Source organism: Gracilinanus agilis, chromosome 1, assembly GCF_016433145.1.
Source record: "Gracilinanus agilis isolate LMUSP501 chromosome 1, AgileGrace, whole genome shotgun sequence".
Classification (NCBI taxonomy): domain Eukaryota; kingdom Metazoa; phylum Chordata; class Mammalia; order Didelphimorphia; family Didelphidae; genus Gracilinanus; species Gracilinanus agilis.
Genome location: NC_058130.1, coordinates 57,300,015 through 57,318,100, shown reverse-complemented (window position 1 = coordinate 57,318,100; position 18,086 = coordinate 57,300,015). Strand labels below are relative to the sequence as shown.

The 18,086-nt window shown below is 40.9% G+C and overlaps 1 protein-coding gene across 1 annotated transcript in view; it reads left to right on the top strand.

Moving 5' to 3' along the window:
- Positions 1–6,984, top strand: part of TMEM40 (transmembrane protein 40) — a 31,768-nt gene extending 24,784 nt beyond the window's left edge. The window contains exons 8-12 of the mRNA XM_044656857.1: positions 767–817; positions 3,045–3,116; positions 3,207–3,281; positions 4,611–4,673; positions 6,923–6,984. Coding sequence (XP_044512792.1) covers positions 767–817; positions 3,045–3,116; positions 3,207–3,281; positions 4,611–4,673; positions 6,923–6,942 — 281 coding nt within the window. The 3' untranslated portion in view covers positions 6,943–6,984. The remainder of the gene's footprint in view (positions 1–766; positions 818–3,044; positions 3,117–3,206; positions 3,282–4,610; positions 4,674–6,922) is intronic.
- The last annotated feature ends 11,102 nt before the right edge of the window (positions 6,985–18,086 follow it).

The window sequence follows — 18,086 nt, the reverse complement described above, 5'->3', positions numbered from 1 at the left end:
TCCTAACTGTTTGAACCTGGGCAAGTCACTTAACCCCCATTGCCCAGTCCTTACCACTCTTCTGTCTTAGAATCAATACACAGTATTGATTCTAAGACAGAAGGAAAGGGTTAAAAAAATAAATATTAAATATATCTAGGAAGCCATCCTTAGTTATCCTCTTAGTGGGAGAGTTTGCTGAAAACAAGGTATCTGGAGAACTGGATTTTACTAGGATTGAGAAGGAGGGAGGGAAGAAAGGGAAGAGGGAAGGCACCAAAGTCAAACCTTAGAGTTACCTGCCTTCAAGAAACTTTACACTCTGTGGAAATGTTTTGCCTGACTTAGGTTATGTATAATGGGCATCATTTCTCGTCTTCTCAGTGGGTAGGGAAGGGAGTTGTGGGAGGGAGAAAATTTGGAGCTGAAAATTTTTAAAAAGTTAAAAAGAAAGAAGCTTTACAGTCTAGTGGGTGATGCCATCCAAGGTGGTAATAGCGTAGGTGGTAACATCAATAAGACTTGCCCTGGATTTAGAAGTCACAGAGTAGACTAAACACTCTTATTTGGGGGTTTGTGTTCCCTAGCCGGATCCTCTATTGTGAGCTTGTAGAGTAAATGAATTAGAGCTATTCCTTTGGTTCCAGAAAAAGAATCCATTGAATTGAAAGAGAAAATTGAATTGGAACAAAATTAAAAAGAGAAGAAATTAATTTTTCAAGTGGAAACCACTCCCTGAAAAGTCATTGTCTTTGTAACACACTCATCCTTTTTTTTTTTTTTAAAGAGACAGAATTGGAAGAGACTGAGTCAAGAAGAGTTAACATAAAGAAAGACGGTGAGCAGCACTCAGCAAGACTCAAAATTTCTTCTCCCCACTCTGCATCAGAGTTCTAAATTAAGTGGACCATATTTCATTGTAGCCTATTGTCCACACTTGGATAATAAAAATGGGACAGAAACATTGACCTCCTTCCCACAATGTCGAGATCTTCTTTGTTTGTTTCAGTCATGTCTGACTCTGTGACCTCATTTGGGGTTTTCTTGGCAAAGTTAGTAAAGAGCTTTGACATGTCCTTCTGTAGCTCATCTTGTTGTTGTTCTTACGTAATTTTTAAGTCATATCCAATTCTTTTTGACTCCATTTGAGGTTTTATTGGCAAGGATAGTGGAGTGGTTTGCCATTTCCTTCATTTTATAGATGAGAAAATTGAGGCAAACAGGATGAAGTGACTTGGCCAGAGTCACACAACTAGTAAGTGTCTGAGACCAGATTTGAACTCATAAAGATGAGTCTTCCTGATCACAGGACTGATATTCTCTTCACTGTACCACCTAGCTGCCCACAATGCTGAGACATTAGTAAGCTTCATGACCTTCAGCAAGTGACTTTTCCTTTCTATCTCTTAATTCCCTTATATATAAAATGAAGGAAATGGATTAGATGGTCTCTTAAAATTCCTTCCAGAGGGCAGCTGGGTAGCTCAGTGGATTGAGAGCCAGGCCTCAAATCTGGCCTCAGACACTTCCTGGTTGTGTGACCCTGGGCAAGTCACTTAACCCCCATTTCCTAGCCCTTACCACTCTTCTGCCTTGGAGCCAAAGATGGAAGATAAGGGTTTAAAAAAAATTTTTTTTCCTTCCAACTCTGACATTTAATATTCTAAAGTCCTTTCTAGGTCTGACATCCCAACTCTGATACCACCTGTGGGATGATGGACAAAGTAAACTTTCTGGCCTCAGTTTCTTCATCTGTAAAATGATGATGTTGGATTAGATTATCTCTAAGACCTAAGTTCCTTCCTTAGTCTAATATTTAATGACTGAATAGGGAGCAATGAACAAAACTATGGAACCAGAAGATTAAGCTAGGGAGAAATTCTAAGAAGGTCTGAAGTAGGAAGAAGCTCAGAAGACAGAATTTGAATAAAACAAATGATTTGTTTCGACCTCAAAGGATGGATATAAAGTGAACTTATCCTGGAAGCAGCAAGGTGGCACAGTGGCTAGAGCACTGGGTCTGGAGTTAGGAAGATGTAAATTCAAATCTGACCTAGCTATGTGACTATGAGCAAGTCAATTAACTTCTTTTTTTCTTAATTCCCTGAAGTAGGAAATGGTAGACCATTCCAGTATCTTTGCAAAGAAAACTCCATAAATAGTATTGGCATGACCTGGCACACAAGGTCACAAAGAGTTGGACACAACTAAGTGACAACAACAATAAATCCAAATGGTAGTGAACAGGAAGGTTTCTGTGAAGGAAAGACCAAGTGACCTCAACACAATTGAACTCACTCGTCAAATGAAGGGGTTGGACTAGATCAAGGATGTCAAACTCCAGAGGAACTATTTCTGGGAAATGTTATTTTCTGCATTTGGAAAATGTTAAACAAAATAAAAATACAACACAACATAAATAATGTTAATTTGTGGTTTTCTAAATCAAGATGTTGCCTGCTATTTGAATATTTCATCGCTGAACTAGATGACCTGGAAGGTCTGTGCTTACTCCAACATTCTAGGATTCTAAGTTCATGATCTGTTAAAAAAAAGGAAAATTTTGTTTGACTTAAGAAAAATGAGACTGGGATAAATGTAAGCATTCATTAAGAGTTTGTGGGGAATAGATGGTAAAGCAGAATTCGTAGGTGATTTATTCATTTAAAGCTAGAAAGGATCTTAGCAGCTATCTAGTTCAACCTCTACATTTTATAATTGAGGAAACTAAGATGCAGAGTTGCACAGGTAGGACATGAGTTCAAACTTAATCAACATTTATTAAAGGCCTACTGTATACAGAGCAGTATACTAGGTGCAAGGGAGATATAATTTTTAGGTAACACATGGTCCCTGTTCTCAGGGAGTTTTCAGTTACAGATAAGTTAATAACTCCCTGTGGAAACTCCTTTTTGTAAATCCAATCATTCCTTTAATTATTTACATCAATATTATATATAGTTTTTAATGAATTAAATTTAATTATTCCTTTAATTATTTAAATTTCTTAAGTGGATCATTTCTATTGAGTATGACAGATTAATTTTTGGTTCTTGCCTTTTCAGATGAATTTTTCCATTTTGTTCTCCTTTGTTTTGCTATTGGGTCCCTGCTAGTTTGTTATCACTATTCTGCAGGTAAGGCAGGCTTGGGGGTAAAGAGGAGTGAGAGGCACATGAGAGCTAGTACAGAAACTAATCCACTTTCTCCCTTGATTGACTTCCCAGATTGGTTTATGTCTCTGGGCGTTGGCTTGCTCACCTTTGCTTCTCTGGAAACCATTGGAATATATTTTGGTCTAGGTAAGTAAGACTTAAGATACCCCATGGATCTGGGTGGTCCCACCACATGGTAACTTGGCCTGCTGTAGTTGTAAGCAGCATATTGCAAAGTGTCCATGATATTGGCCTCACTTAGCATTTATACCTAATCTACTTCCAAAAAGAGTTTCAGATCGTTTGCAAAACTAAGTACATAAGAGACAGCTAGGATAGAGAGCCAGGCCTTTACCTTGCTTCTTTCTAAGACAGAAGGTAAGAAGAGAGAGAGAGAGAGAGAGAGAGAGAGAGAGAGAGAGAGAGAGAGAGAGAGAGAGAGAGAATATGGAGGGACAGAGGCAGCTAAGTTATTCCAAAGATAGAGAGTCAGGCCTAGAGATGGGAGTCCTGGGTTCGAATCTGACTTCAGACACTTCCTAGCTGGGTGTCTCAGGGCAAGTCACTTAATCTAAATTGTCTAGCTTTTACTGCTCTTTTGCCTTAGAACTGATCCTTAGCATCAATTTTAAGACAAAAGATAAAGGTTAAAGAAAAGAGAGTGAGAGAAGGACCAGGAGGACACTCAACACAAATTTCCCAGTTGTCACAGCTTTGCTCTTTAAGAAAAGTCCTAGAAATATGGTTGTAACTCAACCACTCTGGGCTCGTTGCTTCTAGCAGTTACCTAGAACATGGATCCAGAAGCAGGGGAGGCTATTGTCTTACTCCACACTAAGTAGTAAAGTCAAGTGGTGCTATGAAGGCCATAACTAGCAATTCTTGTTTCTGGGACGAATTTAGTCAAGTGAATGACTGGGGTTGGGGGAGCAGAGAACAGACTGCAGTGATCAGATGCAGTTCCCCTGGGTAGTAGGATAAGATGCGTCCAAGGCATTCCAATCTATAAGTCCGAAACTATCTTAACCAATAATTCCTGACTCTCAACCCCTCTAGACAAGATGAGGTGGAAATGTTAAGCAGCAAATAGGAGAAAAATGATCCAGGAAGATAGTTGTCACAGTGACAGGAGCCATAGAGTAACATCCCAGTGTTGTTGCCCTACAATGATATGGGTTTATGGGGGACAGGAAGGAGTTGGGGCAATGGACCAGAGGGAAACTGCAGAGAGAAAATATGCTACCTCATGGAAATTGTCACCCTATGACAAAGCTCCTGTCACTTTGCCCTAGTTATGGTTCTGCTTTTCTTTCCACAGAAAGTTTAGGGAATATCTGAGAGATAAGGGAGTAGAGGGGCCCTGAACTGGTGGGTCAGTCACTTATCTTAATTGCAGCATTGGACTAAACAGCCTCTGAATACTATTCTAGCTCTGATTCAATGACCTTAATGAATCCCATTTTTGTTTCTAAACAGTGTACCGGATTCACAGAGTCCTTCAAGGCTTTATCCCCCTCTTTCAGAAAATAAGACTCATAGGTAAGTTTTGAACTTTTCCTGAATCCCCATGATTCCTTTGCTTTTAGACACTGATACTCTGCTCTGGCAAAGTCTCCTGATGGTAATAATGATGATCCCTCCCTGACTTGTTATCCCCAAAGCCCTTTGACATCCATGATCTCATTTATTTTCATAATAAATCTTGAGGGGAAGCAGGAAGAGAGGTTATAATCCCCATTTTTTTTAGGTGAAGTAAGTGAAGCCTGGAAGAATAAAAATCAGTCATCTAACAGATCCAGGACTTGAATCCCAAAACTTCTGGCTCTTAATTTATAATAAGTCAGGGGGCAGCTGGGTAGCTCAGTGGATTGAGAGTCAGGCTTAGAGACAGGAGGTCCTAGGTTCAAAGCTGGCCTCAGACACTTCCCAGCTGTGTGACCCTGGGCAAGTCACTCGACCCCCATTGCCCACCTTTACTACTCTTCCACCTAGGAGCCAATACACAGAAGTTAAGGGTTTAAAAAAAAATTATAATAAGTCAACTTGGTGGCCCAGTGGTAGAGTGCTGGAACTGGAGTCAAGGAGAGCTGAAGTTGAATCCTTTCCCAGATATTTACTAAATGTGTGACCCTGGGCAAGACACATGAGTTTTGTGGACCTCGGCTTCCTCAGCTGTAAAACAAGAGATTGGATTAGGTCTGTGATGGCATATTTATGGCACAGGTGCCAGAGGGGGGACTAAGAGCCCATTCTGTGGACACGTGTGCCATCACCCCAGCACAGAATTCGTCAAGAGTTTGTTACTAGAAAGCCAGAGGAACTCGGGGCCAAGCCATTCCCCTCCCTCTCTCACAGGCACTTGAAGGCATTTCTCACATCACCCACCCCTCTAAAAGCTTCGCCATGACTAGGTCCCTTCCATCTCTAAATCTATGACCCGATAGTTCAGAAGACCAGGTTTTAAGTCCTGCCTCTGACCCTTATCAGTTGTGTGGTTTCCACCAAGCCCCTCAATTCCTCTATAAAATGGAGATGATGATCCTTTCAGTATCTACCTTGCGGGGTTGGGGTGTAGCTCAAATATCAGTGGTGGGGCAGCTAGGTGGTTCTCAATTCACCAAACCAACTAGCTGCCTCTACTCTATCAAATGGGTTTTAACCTTTTAGGTCTTGGGCCTCTTTGGCTGTCTGGGAAACCCTATGGATTCTCAGGGGCAAAAAACTTTTAAAATAAATAATTTATTTAATAAAATCTATTGTTATTATTTTATTAATTATCACTAATACTAAATTATTAATATCAAATAATCAATTATTAATATTAAATAATCAATTAATTGAATGGCTATATTTAGGTATTTAAATAAACTAATATATAAAACTATTTCATTCTAATATTTAAATATTTATTAAAAATGCTAAATGAAAATACTTAATTAAAATATTTAAACATTTATTTTAAATAATAAATTAAACTATTTTATATTTCATAATGTTTAGCTCTGTTTAATTAAGCTAATTAATGAAATTATTTAATAACATTTAGCTATTTCTTTCATTAAACTCATAAATTAAGTTGTTTAATAAATACTTAATAATATTTAGTCATTTTTTTTAAAATTTTAAACCCTTAACTTCTGTGTATTGACTTATAGGTGGAAGATTGGTAAGGGTGGGCAATGGGGGTCAAGTGACTTGCCCAAGGTCACACAGCTGGAAGTGTCCGAGGCCAGATTTGAACCTAGGACCTCCNTTGCCCAAGGTCACACAGCTGGAAGTGTCCGAGGCCAGATTTGAACCTAGGACCTCCTGTCTCTAGGCCTGGCTCTCAATCCACTGAGCTACCCAGCTGCCCCCTATTTAGTCATTTTTAAAGTGAAGATTTTGAATAAAATACTTATAACTGCAAAGAAAACTGATTAGATTGAAATATACATTTTTTTTAAATTTCCTTTTAAAGTTGACTGATCCCAGGTTAAGGACTCTTAGATGACATGATATTCTAGCTCTACCCCGATGACCCTCCAGAGGTATTTATTGCATGCTATCAAAATAGTAGAATACCGATTGCAACTAATTCCTGTTTTTATGTATATTGTTATTATGCATTGAAACAACTACGCAGTTAATCACTAAATCGAATTAGTTCTAAGAAGAAATAAATGGGTCAAATAGGACATCTTGGAGACCCGAACCCAAAGCAACTCCATTGTTCTCATTTTAAGGGACTACTTTGGCGGCAGAGAGAGGGAGAAACATTTTTTCACTTTCTGTCCTTCGCCTCACAGGTTTCCGCAGGTCAGACTGAGACGTTGGTTTCTGGAGTTCAGCTGGCATCAGGCTGCACTTGGGACCATCAATCCAGAAATCACAAAATCAATCACTGCAGAACAACCCCAGGAACCCTACACTTCTACACACCCTGGCAGAGAGAAAGAAAAACATGTCCTGCAGCATCACCTGAGAAGTCTGATCATCAGGTCCCAAGCTCATGCCAGTTTCATTCTAAGGGTTGGCGATAATTAAGGGGAAGGAGGGGCAGCTAGGTGGCACGATGTATAGGGCACTGATTTGGAAATAGGAAGACTCATTTTCCTTGAGTTCAAATCCAGCCTCAGATATTTGCTAGCTGTGTGACCCTGGGCAAGTCATTTAACCCTATTTGCCTCGAGATAAAATAATAATCAAAGGGAGGGAAAGGGAAATAGGAGAGGGTTGGAGAGGGTCTGTGTCCTCCCACCTGCCTGGTTCTGATCTTCTGAAGAAAGAAGACTTCACTGGAAAAGCCTTGGAAGACAAGGCTGGTCTCGGTAGAGTGTCCTTGGGGCTCCTCCCAGCTTTGATCTGGTCTGCAATGGCCCTTGACTTTGGGCTCCCAGTTTGCTAGACAATCTCCAGCCAAGTGGTATTTATTGGTTTGGCTTCCCCAAACAGCATCTGAATTCAAAGAAGAGCCATCTAGGCTCAGAACCACCATCTGAGCCAGAGGGGATGGGATACTTTGACCAAACTGTTGAGTCACACAGAGATCTACAGTTTCTTCAACTATTCAAGCTGATAAATATGATCAAGGACTATGTAGCAAGAAATGTAACATGCTGGGAGTGTAAAGGCATCAAAATAAAGAGTTTCCAATCATGAAAACAGTGTTTGTGTCTTACATCCTCCAGATCCAGTTATGTTACAGTTTCTTTGGGCTTGATTTGATTCCAAATACATTTATCTTTTTCCTGGATTTGAATAGCTTCCTGTAATATTCTTTTATATTTCTGTATTCTATTTTCTCAAGGAGGATCATTCTCCCTATTCCCTCTAGCCTCTCAAGGGACCAGAATATGAATGAAAATCAAATGGGAGGGTAGGGGGGAACACAGTTTAGTACAGCGATTTTGGAGTCTGAGGACCTGAGTTCAAATCTTGTCTTTGATGATGCCTACCTTTGGGCAAGTCACTCAGGCCTCAGTTTCTTCATCTAATGAGTGGTTTCTTTTCATAAGAGTGTTGGACTATGGTCGCTTCTAAGTCTAGATCTAGGGATCTTTAAAATGAATAATAAGGAGTGAGAGACAACCAGAATCATGTAACTATGGGAAAAAATTAAAAAACGAAAATAATAACCTGAACTTCAACAGGGATAAATGGAATGAGATTGTACTTGGTTTAAAAAATAAACAACCAACCCAGCTGCCCAAGAACAGGATTGGGAAGATGGCACTTAAAGGCAAGTCACATGAAAAAGACCTAAAGATTTTAGATGAGAGGACCTCAATATTATGCACCAACAGGAGTGTGATGTGACTGCCAAAAAAGGGTGATTTGATCTTAGGCTGGATTAAAAGAAATGTGGCAGCCGTCCCACAGTTCTCTGCTTCTGGTCAGTGAGGGCCACATTTTCCAAAGGGCGCCAGATGGAGTAGGAGCAGAGGAATGTGACCAAGATGAAAGGTCCAGAAACTGAGGGAGAGGGACGTGGGCCTTAAAGAGTACCATGCTAGGTAGAGGCAGGGAGTCTGGAAATTTTTCTCAGCTCTGCTCTGAGCTAGCTAGGTGACACTGGGCAAGTTGCTTTGGTCAGTTAGCTGGTAAATATTAAGCACTCAGGATACAAATCCAAAAGCAGACAATCCCTGCCCTCAAGGAACTTACTGTCTATCTGGAGAAGACAACATGTAAAGGGAAAGGGAAAAAAGAAGGAGGTGGAGAGGTGGGGAGGGAAGGTACCCAGTGCCGGGGCATGATGGAGGCTAAAGGGGTGAAGAGATGCCTGGCTGGGGCAGCTTCCTCAAACAGAGGTTTGGGGACAAGCTTTCCCCTCTGTCCTTCACTCATAGGGGTCCTAGTGACAGAGAGGACTGATGAAATGGCAGTCCCAGGGCTGATGGGAATTTGCAGGTTGGTGAGGCTTCAGTATGACAGAGTCCACGAGAGTGCAGCCAGGTGGGAAATGAAGAGATGGCTAGCTTGGGCGCCATGCTTAAAGGTGGGTTCTGGGAGGAGCTCTCTACCCATCAGTCAGAGAGTAGGACCCTAGAGCCACAGGGTACTTCTGAAGTCTGAGTTCCAGGACTGAAGCCATCTTCCAGGAAGAGGTTTCTGGGGCATGATGAGGAACTGAAAAGAGAACAGTAAGGGCTGCAAGGAGGGGACAGAGGAGAGCATGGCTGCTTCAATACAAAGCCAGCCATTGCTACAATTTAAACAACTGGCAGGGCAGATGTCCTAGTAGGGGAGAGAAAAGGAGAGACTGGAGCCTCATAGTCTTTTTTTTTTAACCCTTTCTTTCTTTCTTTTTTTAAACCCTTACCTTCCATTTTGGAGTCAATACTGTGTATTGGCTCCAAGGCAGAAGAGTGGTAAGGGCTAAGCAGTGGGGGTTAAGTGACTTGCCCAGGGTCACACAGCTGGGAAGTGTCTGAGGCCAGATTTGAACCTAGAACCTCCCATCACTAGGCCTGGCTCTCAATCCACTGAGCCATCCAGGTGCCCCCAACCCTTACTTTCTGCCAAGGCAGAAGGGCAAGGGCTAGGTAAGCAGGGGTTGTGATTCACCCAGGATCCCACAACTAGCAAGTGTCTGAGGTCAAATTTGAACCCAGGTTCTCCTGACTCCAGACCTGGCACTCTATCCACAGTGCCACTCTCGTGAAGAGGATGAAGAGATTATGGAAAAGTTCATTTATGCACAGCAAAGCCATAACTAGCTGCAATTTACCTTGGGGGAAATTCACTTGGTGGGTCGGGGTGGGAGTGGGGAAGAGAACCAAACTCAGTCCCAGGAGAGAATAGAAAGAGGTCCAGAGAGGGGTGTAAACAGGGTAGTGAGGGGAGGTGGGAAGAGCCACAAGTGCTGCTGAAATGGGCACAGTCCCTACCTCAGTTGTACCAGAAGAGGGCACTCAAAATCTTAGGGAGCCTGAGGAGACAGTGGCACCCCAGAAACTCTCTCTCCTGGTGAGGAACACCTGTCCCAGGAGGGGAATTGTACATGGAGGCCAGCTCCATTCACCCCATTCTAATTGAGATCCTGATGCCCGGTGTCAGTTGATTGTATAACCCCTTCCCCCCCCCCCTCCATTTAATCACTGGTTATGATGCTAGAAATAACAGCCATAGTGAAAAGAGTGATGGCCTTAGGCTCAGAAGACCCCAAGGGACAAATCCTGCACTACCACTTCTTAGCTGTGTGCCCATGGGCAGGTCATTTAACCCCATACGCCATTCGTTTTCTTCAATTATAAAAAGAGAAAGTTGGACTAGATGATCTCTAAGGCTCTTCCAGTGCTGACATTCTATGTTCTAAAGCCCCATCTTGGAGGCAGCACAGTGGATAGATAGAGTCCTGGACCTAGATCTGAGTTCAAATCCAATTTTTTTTTAAAACCCTTACCTTCTATCTTGGAGTCAATACTATATATTGGCTCCCAGGCAGAAGAGTGGTAAGGGTAGGCAATGAGGGTCAAGTGACTTGCCCAGGGTCACACAGCTAGGAAAATGTCTGAGGCCAGATTTGAACCCAGGACCTCCCGGCTCTAGGCCTGGCTCTCAATCCACTGAGCTACCCAGCTGCCCCCCAGATCCAATCTTAAGACAATTGCAAGTGATCATTTCAAACACTACCTCTGTGACTTCTTTTAAAAATTTAAATCCTTACCTTTCACCTCAGAATCAATACCGTGTATTGCTTCCAAGGCAGAAGAAAGGTAAGGACTTGGTAATTGAGGTTGTGACTTGCCCAGAATCACACAATTAGGAAGTGTCTGAGTCCATATTTGAACTCAGCCTCCCAACTCCAGGCCTGGTGCTCTATTCACTATGTCATGTGGCTGCCCCCCATATGACCTTCAATCTTCATCTGCCTCAGTTTCTTCATCTGTAAAATTGAGATAATAATAGCACCTACCTCACAGGGTTGTGAGACTCACCGAACCTCAAATCAGGCATTTTGCATAGTGCCTGGCACATAGTAGGTGTAATATAAACATTAATTCCCTTCCCTCCTACTCCTACCCCCATCTACCTCTACTATTCCATGTCCTAAGCTCCTTTCCAGCTGTGGGGACTTTGAATCTGGAAAACTTGGATTCAAATCCTACCTAAGACATTTATTACCTATATGACTGATCCTGGGCAAATGACATCACCTCTCTGGGGCTAGCTTCCCTCGTCTGTAGGCTGGATCAATTTTAAAGACTCTCCCAGCTCTAAGTCTATCATCCTATGATTCTGTGTTCTATGATAGCACTGATCTTGGAGGCAGGAAAAATTGAGTTCAAATCTGGGTGTCCAATCTAAGGAAGTCTCTTTCTCTCAATTATCTAATCTGTGAAATGGGGATAATAGTAGCACCTATCTCACAGAATTATTGTGTGGGTCAAAATAAATTGCTTTGCAAAATTTTTTGTAAAAATACTTTGCAAACTTAAAGCACTATGTGTATGTGTGTGCATATTGTCAATACATATATATATGCTATAGAAACATTAGCAATTTAATTAATGTCATGGTTTTTTTGTTTCCAAATCATTATACATAGTAATTTTGCTTCCAAATCATTATAGCACAGTAATTTTCCATTACATTTATGTGCCATAATTTATTTTGCCATTTCCCAGGCATTTAATTTGTTTGCAATTCTTTGTTACCACAAAAAGTAGTGCTATAAATATTTTGGTGTGTTTAGGAACTTTCTTCTTATCAATGACCTCCTTGGTAGTGATGGAATCTCTGGGTCAAAGGGTATAAACATCTTGGTCAATTTATTTGCATAATTGCAAATTGCTTCCCAAAATAGTTATACTGACTCATAGCTACACCAATAATGCACCAGTATGCCTATCTTTCCCAAACCTCTCTAATATAAACTATTTTCATCTGTTGTCATCTTTGACAGTTTGCAAGGCATAAAGTAAAACTCAGAGTTATTTTTATTTGCTTTCCTTATTTGCATCCACATAGTAGTGATTTGGAACATTCCTACAATAGTTAAGAGTTTGCAGTTCTTTTGAGAACTGGTTGTTTATTTCTTTTGACCATTAATTACTGGGGAATGCCAACTATTCTTCTCAAGTTTGCCCTTCTGCAGGAAGCCCTTCCTAGTTCCCCCAGGAGTTAATATCTTCCTTCTCAGGTCTCTTTTCATCCACTCCCTCTGTTATTTATTTGTTGTCTCCTCCTTTAGAATATAAGCTCCTTGAGGGCAGAGGCTATTTTTTACCTTCCTGTATATCCCCAGAGCTTATTATGATACTTGATATATAATTAAGAACCCAACAAATGCTTGCTGATAGATTATAATAGTCTATGTTCTAAGGTTCCTTCTAGGTTTCATATTTTATAAATCTATGATTCTGTAATAAGTATTTGTTGAGTGACTAATATTGAGACTTACTATTGGCACTCAGGAATTTATAAGCTGTGTGACCCTAGGCAAGTCTCTTAACCCTATTTGCCTCAGTTTCCTCATTTTTATTTTATTTTACATTTTAATATTTTATTTTTTTAGAAAAAATTTCCATGGTTACATGATTCATGTTTTTACTTTCCCCTTCACCCCCACCCCATAGTCAATGCACATTTCCACTGGTTTTAACATGTGTCATCTATCAAGACTTATTTCCATATTATTGATAGTTGCATTGGTGTGGTCATTTCAAGTCTACACCACCCATGTATTCAAGCAGTTGCTTTTCTTCTGTGTTTCCACTCCTGTAGTTCTTCCTCTGAATGTGGGCAGCGTCTTTTCCATAAATCCCTCAGAATTTTCCTGGATCATTGAATTGCTGCTAGTACAGAAGTCCATTACATTCAATTTTACCACAGTGTATCAGTCTCTGTGTACAATGTTCTTCTGGCTCTGCTCCTTTCACTCTGTATCAATTCCTGGAAGTCATTCCAGTTGACATGGAATTCCTCCAGTTTGTTATTCCTTTGAGCACAATAGTATTCCATCACCAGCATATACCACAATTTGTTCAGCCATTCCCCCAATTGAAGGGCATGCCTTCGTTTTCCAGTTTTTTGCCACCACAAAGCATGGCTATAAATATTTTTGTACAAGTCTTTTTTATTTATGATCTCTTTGGGGTACAAACCCAGCAATGCTATGGCTGGATTGAAGGACAGGCAGTCTTTTAGAGCTTTTTGGGCATAGTTCCAAATTGCCATCCAGAATGGTTGGATCAGTTCACAACTCCACCATCAATGCGTTAATGTCCCAATTTTGCCACATCCCCTCCAGCATTTATTACTCTCCCCTGCTATCATTTTAGCCAATCTGCTAGGTGTGAGGTGATACCTCAGTGTTGTTTTGATTTGCATTTTTCTAATTATTAGAGATTTAGAACACTTTCTCATGTGCTTATTGATAGTTTTGATTTCTTTATCTGAAAATTGCCTATTCATGCTCCTAGTTTCCTCATTTTTAATATGAGTTGAAGAAGGAAATAGTAAACCACTCCAGTATCTCTGTCAAGAAAACCCCCAATGGGGTCACAATGAGTCAGACATGACTGAAAAACAACCAAACAACAAAAAGTTTGGTCTTAAACATATTCAGACAAAGGAAATTATTTTCCCTTTCCCTAGAACAAACATACTCATCTGTCATACTGCTCCATCTTTGAGTTACTTATAGAGATGTTTCTTTTCTCTTGTTTATTTCCCAGGCCCCAGGAGATGCTGAGGAGAAGGGATAAGGAGATATAAGGGATAAGGAGGATAAGGGATAAGGATGCTGAGGAGAAGGGAGCAGCCGATACATAGACCAGCAGGAATTTCCCTACAACCAGTCCAGACAAGTCTCAAAAGAGAAGAGCCTGGGGCCTCCTCAGAGCTCTGGGATTAGACCAACAAGATTGGGTGGCCATAGAGCAGATCCAGTCTTCCTTCCTCCCTTTCACCTTTTTCTGTCTTGAAAGAGGTTTGGGAAAAGGTTTTTTTTTTTTTCCTTTTTGTTTCAGTTTTTAAAAAATGAGATTTTTTTCAAAAGTAACTTGTACCAGTGAACCAAAAGGAGACGGGGGGAACCAAAGTGACAATGAAAAAAAAATTGTAGAATATCTGCTTCTGCTTTTAATCACTCAGAGCCTGCCTACCATGTAGAGGTACTTGGCTCCAGTTGCCTTACTATTGTTTAAATCCTGCCTAGAAAATCTGGTCTCCAAGATGATGTCCTTCTTAGAATTTAAAACAGAGTCCCCCTTTTATGGAGGTCCTACTCTAGTACGATGTGGTGGGACAATAGACTGTCTGGTTATTCAGTTGCTTTTTAGCTGTGTTGGACTTTTCATGACCCTACTCTGGGTTTTCTTGGCAGAAATACTGAAGTGGTTTGCCATTTCCTTCTCCAACTCATTTTACAGATGAGGAAACTGAGGCAAACAGAGTCTCACAACTAGTAAGTATCCGAGGCCAGATCTGAACTCCAGGAGATGAGTCTTTATATCTCCAGCCCTGGCAATAGTCTATGGATTGCAATAATGGAATTCCAATAAAAAATAACCCTAAGGTTTTACCTCACACCTTTCAAACTGATAAAGAGTACAAAAGATGAGAAGAGTCTATGTTAGAGGGGTCTGGGGAAGATAGGCACACTGGTGAATTGTTGGTGGAGCCGTGAATCAGTATCGTTCACTGTGCCAATTGATTATGTATTATTGATTGGTGAATGAATCGCTTCACTTAAATTGGGATGGATTTTTCTGCTCCTCTCATGTAAGAGCCTTTTCTCTCTCAGGACTTGCAGATCCCTGGGAGCCACCGAGAAGGTTCATGTCAAGCCTGAGCCTGACACTTCGAAGATACCTACTCTGGAGAAACAAGAAAAGTTCTCTTAAGGAATTCCAAACCAATGACCAGAAGATGGTGGGAGGAACTGGGTATCTCAGGAGGCATCTTCCAAGAACCTTGTTAGCCAGAGGAATCCCAGTTCTGATGACAGAAAAGAAAAGGCAACATAGGGTTGGGAGAGGGAGGGACAGGCTTCCTTAGGCTTTTAAGGTCCTTTGTTTGAATTCTTGAACTTTTTTTTACTTCTGATTATCTCTCTGAATGAATTCTTCTTAAATGATTCCTTCATATTATTGTAACAAGTTCTTTTTTTTTTCTTTTCTTTTCTTTTTCTTAGTCTTTACCTTCCATCTTTGAATCAATACCATGTATTGGTTCCAAGGCAGAAGAGAGGTAAAGGCTAGGCAATGGGAATTAAGTGACTTGCCCAGGGTTACACAGCTAGGAAGTGTATAAGGTCAAATTTGAACCCAAGACCTCCTGTCTATAAGCCTGGCTCCCTGTTCACTGAGCCACCCAGCTGCCCTGTAACAAGTTCTAATCATTATTTCCATTTTTATGACACTTTCTAGGAAGCAGCATGGTGCAGTGTAGATGACTGGATTGGGAGTCAGAGGACTTGGCTTCAAATCACTGCTACCCCTAAGACCTTGAACAAATTACTCAATTTTTCTAGGACTTGGTTTCCTCACCTCTAAAATGAGGGCTAGATGGAATCTGACGTCCCTTCCAATTCAAGATCTATGATCCTATAATTTTATGACTCTCTTTTTTTTAACCTTTATCTTTTTTCTTAGACTCAAAACTGTGTATTGGTTCCAAGGTGGAAGAGTGGTAAGGGCTAGGCAATGGGGGTTAAGTGACTTGCCCAGGGTCACACAGCTAGGAAGTGTCTGAGGCCAGATTTGAATTTTATGACTCTAAAGGTCCTTTCCAGCTCTATATCTATGATACTTTATACTTTGGAACCTCATAGTTGGAAGCCATAGGGAACTCCTCCCTAAAACACAAAAAATGCCTAGTGTTACAGGGAAAATAGCCCCTCTCTGGGTTCATTACTGACACTTATATCTTCACCACAAGGCAGAAAGTATAGAGACCAAACCTGAATTTTATTTTCTGCTCAAGCATAGGTTCAGGGCTTAGAGAAAATCTGAGTAAGAGTCTCTCAAGCTTTCTTATGATGTAAGGCAAACTTACATCAGCGTGACAGAGAAATAATTCATTTATCTATTTCAATCTTCTATAGTCCTTTTGGATCTTAGAAGCTAAAGAAAAGATAGACCAAGAAGCCCATACTTCCCTCAAGGTCCTAAAAGTTGAACAAATGTAGTTAAACAGCCATGATCTCATATGTCCACCACTAAGGAAACAAACCTTATCAAACAGACTTTAGAGGGAAACTAAGTCAGGTTACAGACTAAACTATATTTTAAATTATAAATAGGCTGCTTGAAAAGGAAGAAGTACATCTCACTAAGAAATAAGGGATGAGGGGCAGCTGGATAGCTCAGTGGATTGAGAGTCAGCCCTAGAGACGGGGGGTCCTAGGTTCAAATCAAGCCTCAGACACTTCACAGCTATGTGACCCTGGGCAAGTCACTTGACCCCCATTGCCCACCCACCAATATACAGAAGTTAAGGGTTAAGAAAGAAAGAAAGAAAGAAAGAAAGAAAGAAAGAAAGAAAGAAAGAAAGAAAGAAAGAAAAGAAGGAAGGAAGGAAGAAAGAAAGAAGCGATGACTGAGATTCTTTATGCCTAAGGCTCTTAAATCAAATTGTACATCCCAGGGGACAACTTTTGTTCAGGGGAGGTTAATATTAAGACAGATTAACCAAGACTTGCTGGAGGAACTGCCCTGAGTCTCAAATAATAAAAGGAAATTTAAAAAATTCCCAAGAACATTAGCATTTATATAGATGGCACTCTGGAGAGAGATCTAGATCCGGAGTCATGAAGACTCATTTTTTCTGAGTTCAAATCTGGCCTTAGACACTTACTAGCTGTGTTACTCTGGGCAAATTGCATCACCCTGTTTGCCTCAGTTTCCTCATTTGTAAAATGAGCTGGAGAAGGAAATGGCAAGCCACTCCAGGATCTTCAACAAGAAAACCCCAAATGGGACCAGGAAGAGTTGGACAGGACTGAACAACAATAAAACCTCACATAGGCTATCTCACTTAATCCTCACAACAACTCTGGGAAGAAGGTGCTATTGTTATCCCCATTTAATAGATGAGAATACTGAGGACAAGAGAGTTTCAGGGCAGGGCCTGCTCCAAATTCCACCGACAGGAAAGTGACTGAGGTAGAAGGTAAACTCCCATTTTCCTGGTTTCAAGTTCAGAGTTCTATCCACCTCATTGCCTACAATCTCCCCCAAATCCAGCATCAGCCTGAAGACCTCAGGGGAGGGGAAGTCCACTACTTTCTGGGGAAGTTGGATCTACTTAAGGGATTCCTATAGGTGTCTGTGGGACAGTTTTCCTTACTTGGAGTTGATCTGCCTTTCAAACTCTTCCATGGGTTGTTCCTAATTCTGTCTTCTGGAGCCAAGTTGGACAAACCTAATTCTTTTTTATTCTATTTTGCAACAGACCTGGAAAACACATAGTATTAGCCCCACTTTATAGATGAAGAAACTGAGACCCAGATGGGTTAAGTAGCTAGCGTATGAGGTTTCATGGATAATGAGTTGGACAGAACTATTGACTCAGCATAGGTCTCCTGACTGCCAGGCCAGTGTTCGTTCCACTAAGCAATACTGATTTTCTACATAAATGCAACCACAGAATGTTGTCCATTAGTGAATTGGATTCTGTACTTGGAGTCTGCCTCAGATTGTATTCCCTGCTCTGTTACTAGAAATACTCAGACAAGCCATTTAACCCCTTTCTGCCTCAGTTTCCTCATGTGTAAAATGAGATAGTTGGGGACTACATGATTTCTATCTCCCTTCTCAATTCTAGTTCTAAGAACCCGAGGTCCTATGATCCTATTTCCTAGCTACATAATCCTGGGCAAGTTATTTCTTTTCTCTCCACCTCAGTTTCCTCATCTGTAAAATGGGGTTAATAATACCTTTAGCAATTACCTCACAGGCTGGGAGGGTCTAACAAGTTCATGTACATAGTGTACTTTGTAAATCTTAAAAGCATTCCATA